The sequence below is a fragment of the Thermobia domestica genome, chromosome 1, assembly GCF_964235325.1.
Source record: "Thermobia domestica chromosome 1, izTheDome1.hap1.1, whole genome shotgun sequence".
Classification (NCBI taxonomy): domain Eukaryota; kingdom Metazoa; phylum Arthropoda; class Insecta; order Zygentoma; family Lepismatidae; genus Thermobia; species Thermobia domestica.
This window is the reverse complement of record NC_137454.1, coordinates 333,058,571-333,068,405: the sequence shown is the minus strand read 5'-3', so window position 1 is coordinate 333,068,405 and position 9,835 is coordinate 333,058,571. Positions and strand designations below refer to the sequence as shown.

Below are 9,835 nucleotides of genomic sequence, written 5' to 3'. Positions count from 1 at the left end.
TATAAATAATACATAATTCCAGAACCATCTTGTAAAACCTACAAGCATAATCTTTAAGGTGTGTATTAATCGCAGTAATTATGGGCCATAATAAACGGGAATTATTAAATGCACTGTGAAATGTTTTATGGTGTTTTTAGTAGCCTTATTTATATGGAAAATATAAACTGAGGACCTTACGTTACATAAATTTCGGTGGTTCCACCAGATGATTGTATTTTATTTGGATTATATCGTTATAAATTTTGGTGGTTTGCCGCCAGGGCCTTAAGAGATTCGTACGAAGCTTAGTAGACAATCTCCTAAACCGTAATATCCTAGGTGTGCAGATTGACTTTAAAGCTACATAGTGATTTTGTTAAAAGGATCAAGACGGAGTATACTTTGTTAAGGAGTGGCACAAAAAATTTCAGAAATATCAAAATGAGTCTTCCTGATATTGGAAATACAACTGAATCAAATGGTAACAGGGAAATGAACTTCTCTGACATAGCGGATCTCATTAATCAACTTGGCAATAAAATCGATCAACAGATGGGACAATTAAAGCATGATTTTGGTGAACGAACGGACCAACAAATGGAACAAATAAATCAGCAGTTTGGACAATTGAGGCAAGATCTTGCTGAGATAAGGAATCAGCATTTTAGACCATGAAGCAAGAATTGAAGCAGAGTTTACATCAAAATTCTACAGAAGTTGCTGGAACTGTAATCTCTGAACATAATAACCAAAGTAAGGAGTTACAGGAAAATTTGTCAGTTACTCGTCACAGGTTAGCATGAATGCGTTAAATGAACCTGAACCTTCAACAGATACTATAGAAATTACAGATCCTGAATTGGCGCCGACGAAGAAGTATGACATCATTGATTTAAACATATGGATGAACTTTGCTGAGTGTTCGGAAAAACATACTGCGGTATTGGTTGCATCGGATTGTCCTGACTTCTCTCTTCATTCGAATGTTTTTAATTGCCTTACTGATGCTGTGTGTAACGAAGATTTTAGTATGCATCAATATGCGAAAAGTTATAGTCATTTTCGTCTAGTGAATGCTATTGATAGTTTGTATTCACGGTATATTCAAGATGACATTAATATTGGAGATGAAGTAATTGTAATAAAACCGTTTAATGATATGTACCTGGCATTGGTTCCTGTAGCAGGATAAAAGATGATTACAGTAGTAGTGAAACTCAGAAAGAGAACATATATTCCCATTAATGTTTGTAGTGCTTGGTCGATGGAGTCGGAGCTGTTGAAATGTTCATTCAACGAAACGACCAAAATGCTAGTAGTGAACGATCCGATGGTGCTTTTACAAAACGTGATGCAATCCTCTGACTTCAGTCATCTAGGTATGACAATGCAAAATTTTGAAAATCGATCAATGATGCAATGAAATACTAACCTGAATCAAACTAACTTTGATCGAGTAAAGTGTGATCTTAATGTGAACCGTAATGTTAGATTTACGTATACCGGTAAGATAACAGAACCTAATCCTAGTAGCAACAGTAACAGTAATCGTGTGACCGAACCTAATCCTAGTGATAACAGTAATAGCAATCACATTACACTTAGAAAGCATGTAATCATTAGATGTAATTTCCCTCGAATTGAATTTCGTAGAAATTCCATAGATGGCACAAATGCTCTAAATGATAATCAAAGAGCTCTAGAAGTAAATAACGCGGAAGACTGTATTCTGGTTTCTGACTTTCAATGCAAATTAAATTAATTTCTTGGTCATGCAACTTAAGCTAAAGTTACGGCGTCCGAGAAAACCGTATTTAATTGACTTTTGCTTCATTTCATTTTAAATATCGTTATGGTTTTGTTTGATATTTATATTTCATGTGTGTTCTATAAAAGCAATAATGATTATTCATTTCAGAAATGTGTGAACGAAATTATAAGTCAAATAAATATTACCAATAAGAATTTCATAATATATAATAAAAGATTTGGAATATGAATAATACTTATCAAAGTTCAGATAACTATGCTAATTCCTAATATGATAAAAGTCCCGCAAATAAGACCCTACCTATGTATAAGGCCAATTAATCTTAAAGTTTTCGAACTAATGGACGTAAAAACTGGAAACCTTTTGGATTTACGTAATATTAATGAAGTTAAGTTAAGGCGTCCTTCAAAGCATAGTAAGAGTAAATGGATCCAATTAGTTAAAACATTAGTTTCTTCGAAAATTGTGACTGAAGTTAACATGGACAACACATAATCTTTGAGCTCATTCTTAATACGATAGTCTTTTTATTTGTGTTACTTGTGTTAGTTTTTGTTGTAATGTTAATTATTGTGTTATGTTCTGAATATTGTCAATATTTTAATTTTAATTTATATTTGGTTTGATTATATCCTGTATTTCATCCTTCATTGTGTATAATAGTAATTATGTAAATGTCAAATTCTGTTCACGATCTTCGTAATTCTGTCCGTTGAACTGAGATATAAATTGTATCAAATTACATCTTACGTTATGTATCAATGGCCACAAAAGGACATGAAAGTTAAACAACTATTAGGCCGGAATCCGAATGTACTTTATGTTCGATGTTGATATATATATATATATATATATATATATATATATATATATATATATATATATATATATATAATGAAATTAATTAAGATATTAGAATAAAATATAAAAATATTATTGTATATGGAATATAATGGTGTAAATTATAATGTTATATATACAACGGTCATTTGGAAAGTCCAGTGCTTCGTATGTAATAGTGAACGTCCCAGGATTCTGTTTTTATTTTTTTAGAGAAAAAAATAAACGTCCATTTGTTCAAGGCACCATATACAACGATACGTGTATTTTTACTTGTATTTTATTACTTGTATTTTATACTTGTATTTCAACATTTGGGCACAATGTACTTTCAATTGATGCACAAGGTATCCAAGAAAAGGAAGAAGAAATATATAAAAAGGTTATATAGATGTAATTATTTTGCTGTTGATATATGTTGCTGTTTTGTCATAAGAGAGTTTCGTTGTCATAGCAACGAAATATAAATAATATATAATTCCAGAACCATCTTGTAAAACCTACACGCATAATCTTTAAGGTGTGTATTAATCGCAGTAATTATGTGTCATAATAAACGGGAATTATTAATTGCACCATAAAACCCTCGAATTGAATTTCGTAGAAATTCCATAGATGGCATGTTTTATGGTGTTTTTAGTAGCCTTATTTATATAGAAAATATAAACTGAGGACCTTACGTTATAAGTACAAGCACCTCAGTGATGATATAAAGGATTAGAACATATCGTTAGGTGAGGTGTTAGCAGTTGGGAGCCCTGGACTTAATTTACTCGAACATAGTTTTACTTCTGTTCATCTTCGAACTATATGTATGATATTTTAATAATAATGTCTAATTGTACAGAAAAAGTTTAATTGCCATTAATTAACTTACAATGTAGTTGCATAATCCATAAAATCAACAAATCACTCAAACAGTGTCAGATAATCCGTAACTATGTATATATTGTATTACATATTCGATGACAATCTATATATTTTTATTATTCTTAACGTTAGTTAGATTTCCGATTTATATTCTTTCGGAATCAATACATATTTAACATGTTGTGCATATGAAATCATTTTAATTAACGATATAAGTTTTATGAACATATTTTATGAAATATTGAACACATTTAATTATAATATTTAATAAATCTTCTATATATATGTATATGTAATATTTTACAAGTATTTAAAATTTTACATTAAACGAAAACCCATCTTATGATATTTCTTAGCATAAATAATTTCTGACATAAGATACCAAATTGAATATTTTTCTTACTTGACCGGGACGGAACTACTCAAAGAGATATCAGAGTTTATTTTTCTGTAATGGAACAAATCTACAATTTGGTTCGTTACAATTGATGTAGTTGAGTGTTGAACCTAGTGAGTGGTTTTCGAGAAAATCTATAAAAATGAATTTGATTTTAAACCTTCATATTGAAACTGTACGAGATCTACGCCACATATTAGGATAAGCATATTTAAATTAACCATCATCAATATCTTCATTATCAAATTAACAAACTGTAGCCCATAACTATCATCGAACTTACACTATAATTGCTGTTCAACTAAATTAAAATCAAAAGTTCATACATGTGTCAGTCGATAGGTAGTTCCAGACTGAACAATGTAACAACAATATAACTAAGATTAAATTGCTATAAATATTTTCTGAGAAAATCGAGAAAAATGAATGTTACTTTGTAAATAGTACGTAATATCTTGCCTATATTAATTAGGATTATTTTGACTTGCTACAAAACATTTCTAATTTGTCTGTGTACGGTATATGTAAAAAGTATTTGTACAGTTTTTGTAGTTAACTAGTAAAAAATAGGAAATAAAAAAGAAATCCATACTTTCAAGGCAAGTCTACAATGTAGTCATTTACCTACACAAAGTTCTCATTAACTCACGCTTACCAATTAAGATTGAGAAAATGGAAAAAAGTACATTAACACCAGATACTTTTCACAAATTAAATATGGAATAAACATTTCTCTTGTTTCTGTGTTGAAAGTGATCTGGAATGGTCGAAATATAAGGGAACTTCAAAATTGAGAGATAAATAAGAAAGAAAGACTAATCTTTAAATGGATGGTCTCACGCCAAAGTGAACTAACTCCAAATTTCTATTTTTGAGTTAAACATGGGAATAAGTTCTAAATTATGTAGTCTTTCTTATGCCAAAATGAACCAAGCTATTTTGTAAAATGATATTTTTTTACGATAGGATTTTTGTTTGGCATGAGGTTAGCAACACTGGGTTTAGGGCGACAGAGCGAACTATCTACACAAACAAGATGGCTTCTCCGGGAGTTAGTTCAAAACGAACGCTGAGAAATGTTCGCGTTAATTATGCAGATGAGGATGATTTTGACATAAGTTGTGGATCCTCAGATGTCTATAAACCAGATTCTAATGCGGGAACGTCTGAGACAGGCAGGCATATTTTGTTTATTGGTCAAATTAGATCAACAGAGTAATATTGTGTTTCTTATCCTGTGTTATGAATTCGAGTTAAACTCTTCAGATGTCAAAGGGAACTAACTTTAAAAAACAGTTTGCGAACGCTCGTGTGAGTGACATATTAGATGTATAACAGCATGGCAACTCTCGCAAGTATATTACACACTAAATGTTAAAATTATTGGGTATTAGTGACCAAATACGGAATAGTATACTTTTCTCCAGAGCAATTTGTATTTAGTTCATTTTGGCATGTCAAGAGTATTATCACTTTTCATCAGTTCGAACGGAAAGAGATGGATCATAGCAATAAATAGAACTCTCAGAATCCTGATGTATGAGCAACTGACGAAACAATAAGAGTATTACAAGGCTGAACCCGACCCATGACCCGAGTAGCTGTTTGACCCGACTCGAAGCTTAAAAGCTTGACCTGACACGTAACACGAGTACATCTGACCCAACCCGACCCGTGACCGGAGTTACTCTGACCCAACCCGTGATCCGAGTTAGAAAGACCAGATCCGTGACCCCAGTTTCCCTGACCCGATTCGACCCGTTTGAGAGCACTAATTAGTACAGAGGGAACGTTGACAGTATTCTACTTTCTGCGAGTTACAACAGACTTTTGAAAATATAACTCGCACAAACTAGAATACTGTCAGCGTTCTCTCTTCGTATCAGTGGCAAACCAAATACCAAAGTCTTATGCCATAGTGAACTAAGTTACAATTTGTACTAATATTATTGTATTTTGCACTATTATTTTGTTGTTACCCACTTCATATTCGTCGTAGTTAAAAGATCAATGTTTGTAACAAAAGATAGAAAGAAAGCTATATTTTCAAGTGTTATGTAGATTTTTTGAAACAACTAAAACTTTAAGCTTGATTTCTCGAAAACCTGTTTTTGGCGGTTGGTTTACTTTGGAATGAGACCATATATAGTTGCAATATGTATGCTAACCTATATATTATTCGAAATTAATATCTGAAACAAAAAATTAATAAAAATGTATTCCATGTAACGTAGATTCCTGTCACCACGGCACGACGTGTCTTCAGGTTGTGGATAGAGGAGAAGATCTCTGCGAACGTATAGAGGTTAGCTCTGAATACGTTGAATAAGCAGTCGCAAATGGGTGGTCTTCCATTTCAGGGTTTGACGTGAGGCTAATAACCACATCCTGCAAAGAAAAGAAAGCAAAAAAGACTTGTTCACAGATATTCACATAAACCAGATCCAGTTTCTACTTTGGATTCCCATTCCTGCGAGATCTATCTTAACAGTATCCTTTCATCTGCACCTAGGTTTTCCTAATGGTCTTTTCCGATTGGATTTCCAATTAAGTATGAAAGCATTCCTATTTTCTTCTATTCTGAGTAAATGGCGTGTCCACCTGTGCCTCCTAAACTTGATGAGCATAACAATGTTTATGAAGTTTTCGCCATTTCCGTTCTTCTTGGGCCCGAATGAGTTGAGTTGATTTTGAGTTTAATCTCCCTTTCAGCAGCGATGCTATATGAGACAAAACCTACTGATTAACGTGGAATCCGAACCTCATAAGCTCCCGAGGGAAATCAAACAAGAGTCTCACACGCCAAACACTCATACGTTAACCGCTTAGCCATGTAGGAGCTCTTGGATCCGAATATTCATCTCAGGTTCTTGTTCTCAAATACTTTCAGCCTACGTTCTTCCCTCAGAGTAAGTGTGACCATGTTTCGCAACTATGCAGGATAACCGGCATGGTTATAGTTTTATATATTCTAATAAATAAAATATTTTATTTAATACATAAGCAAGTTTCGTTTCACAGCTTTGAAACTACGGTAGATATCCAAACTATGCAAATCCAATATTTAAACATGCATAAATTCCAGTCGTAATAAAAGAGTAGTGAAATATGTTAAATTGTTTATCTGACAGTTTCTTGCTATGTCTTAAAAATATAGGTTGAATCGATTCGAATTAACCGCATGTTGCTATGTATCACCATTTTTGTTCTATGACTAATAAAGCAAAAACTAAAAAATGATGATGTCTACCACTTCTAGTTTGTAGAAAGGGTTATTAGAGTGTTATGCACCAGATGCGCGATACATTTTGGTTTGACGGTATCAAATATACAGATAATCAAACCTGTATTTCTGTTGACAAATGTATTGTATACGCATCTATTAGAGGTGACTATTGACAATAACAAAAATAAATAATTAAATTTATTCTATTATGGTATTTTATGATAGGGTTATCTATGATATTTTATTAAATGAAATCTTTATTACATCTATATGATGAGAGAGTACTTAGATTCTATTTTCATGTATTTAGTACATTTTATTTGAATTTAGATTCTTGAAAAATATTATAATTCCATTTTTAGTAATAGTGGAACTAGCAATAATTTTTTATTTTTTCAAAATAAGATACGTCAGTTTGAATGAGAAGACTTCTTCGTAGTTAGCAGTTCTTTGTAGCCTAGGTACTCCATTTTATAAACCGTTATCACAGCATTTGTTTAGGCGTCCAAATTTTTATTGGTTTAGTTCGTTTGAAGTAGTGCTCTTCTTTCACCAAATAGCGGAGATTTCCCCATCATTGTATTATTATAGAAGCTTTAGTAGTGGTAGCTGTGTGTCTCCACGAAGGAGAAAACTATCATTATCGTCCCCAGATACAAAATAATAAAATTTCCAATTTACTACCTTTTGTACATAAATGAATCACTGAATTTACGATAGTAACTCCAAAGTATTTACAGTATTGCACATCAACAAAAACTAAAGCTGACGACATTTAAGCGCTTCTCAGGTAGCATTTGTTTTTATCATTTTCTGTAGAATGATGTTAGGCAACCATGCTATCTTAAATAGTTCTCGTTTTTGTTTATCACCCGTAAAGGCTCAATCAACAACCTGGTTGAATTAGTAAGACAAAACGGACTAAATTAGTATCAAAGGACAAATTTTGTATAAAGTACTACTATTGCGTATCTGAAGAAGAAGGAATATTGGTTTTCATTAGTGGTTTGCGTGTTTTGGAATCTGTAGCTAGGAATGGATTACTTTTCTGGTGAGAGTTTAGTATCCTTTTATAACCTACTAGTGAGCCTAGAGTTAATAAGAGAAAAGAGAAAGTTTGTAAAACGATCTGGCTGGTTCAAACATCGGTAGTATTAGTGTTAATTTACGTTTCGATTGCAGCTGGGAGTGATGCATTTCAATTTTTTTCTGTGAAAAGATTTTAATTTTCAGCATGTTTCGATAAAAAAAAGTCCCTTCAGATTATCCTTTGCGAAATAATATTTCTTGGTACGTTTCAATACAGAGTTTAGGGAGGAACATTTTTCATTTCATATCTGACAGTCACCCTAAGTTGCATTTGCACTTTCAAAATGTAAAAATAATTAGTCAAAATGAAATCTCGTTTCTTGGAGCATGACAGTTCAGCTGCTTTGAGAGTTATATGTTTTGTTATTATTATTATTACGTATAGTAATCTTTTATGTAGGCATGTTTATCTAAACATTAAATTTAAGCTATTAAAGCTAAGCGAATTACAAATTGACGATGTTACGTACAAGATTGAATATATATTTCAAATGAAAATATCTTGCTGCCCTTACTTTTTAAAATATTTATCCTAATTCCAAAGAAGTTATTGTTAATCCTGTTTAGTTTTGGAAATAACTGTGCTGCGTAAAAATTTAGTTCACTTTGAAGTAAGTGTTACCATTTCTTTTTAATGGATACAGATTTAGAACAGCATGACATCTTCAACAAAGTGTTTTGATGAAGTGAAAAGTAGCAAATCTTATTTTAAGTCTTATTTCCGCATTTAACATTTAAAAGGAAAATTTATTTTTTTTATTTTTAAGATACCTGTGACCATTTATCTTAACATATTTCATTAAAAAAGTAGTTCTACCAGAAGTGACAATTGCATCCGCCGATCATGTGACCTTTTAGATCTTTTAAACGGATCTGAAAAATTAACTCTCAAAAATTCACTGTATGTGTATCTTATGTACCTAAATCAAATTTAATATCATACATAAGAACAATGTGAGGTACCATATAGTATTATTAAGCTATGTGGTTTTGGCTCTATCAAACAACATTTATACTACCACAATGTTTTGTGCTCTTATAATTTGGAAGTTGTGATATATGAATTTGTCAAAATTATTGTTTCTAATTAGGAATGCGCGTGAGACAAGATTGTGGCTGTCTGGACTCAAAAATGTGCTGTAAAAGTGATGTCCCGACTCGAAAAATTTATTTTTCTCTATTGGAAGAGTCGTGTTTCGACTCCAAGTTTTTCAGGAAAATACTGTCTCGACTCGTCTCGTGCGCATTCCTATTTCCAATACTTTCGTAATATAATATTATTACTATCAGATAGTGCAGATTTATAAAGAGGAAGCTTTACTCTCTAATTGGCGATACTATAAATTCTCACTGCTAATTAGAGTTCAATTTTTCTTCCATCAAAATATTTTTCTGGCGTCCAGAGCTATATTGAATCCCTAATTTTATCTTTAGTAGTAGAGTTCAGGTTTCTTTCAAAAAACGTAAACTCATTTTGGAGTGCAAAGTATGCCTATTCATTTCTAATATGTCTTTACGAAATAAAACAGATCCCTGTGTTAAAGAGTGAACTTGATTTTGTGTCTTCTTTTTATGTCACGATGTCAGAGATTTCATAACACAAGGTTAAAATAGAAAGTGCTATAGGTTAAGATTATTTTTATTTACTTTGTGATGCATA

General features: G+C 31.9%; 2 protein-coding genes across 2 annotated transcripts in view; one reads left to right on the top strand and one right to left on the bottom strand.

Annotated features, from left to right (window-relative positions):
- The first annotated feature begins 781 nt into the window (after window positions 1–781).
- Window positions 782–1,174, top strand: LOC145681140 (kynurenine--oxoglutarate transaminase-like). The gene has a single exon (XM_081752579.1). The coding sequence runs from the start codon at window positions 782–784 to the stop codon at window positions 1,172–1,174; it is 393 nt and encodes a 130-aa protein (XP_081608705.1).
- A 2,272-nt stretch (window positions 1,175–3,446) lies between these two features.
- The window catches only part of LOC145681133 (uncharacterized), a 122,124-nt gene continuing 115,735 nt past the window's right edge, over window positions 3,447–9,835 (bottom strand). The window contains exon 6 of the mRNA XM_081752565.1: window positions 3,447–6,248. The gene's annotated coding sequence lies outside the window, so the exon portion shown is untranslated. The remainder of the gene's footprint in view (window positions 6,249–9,835) is intronic.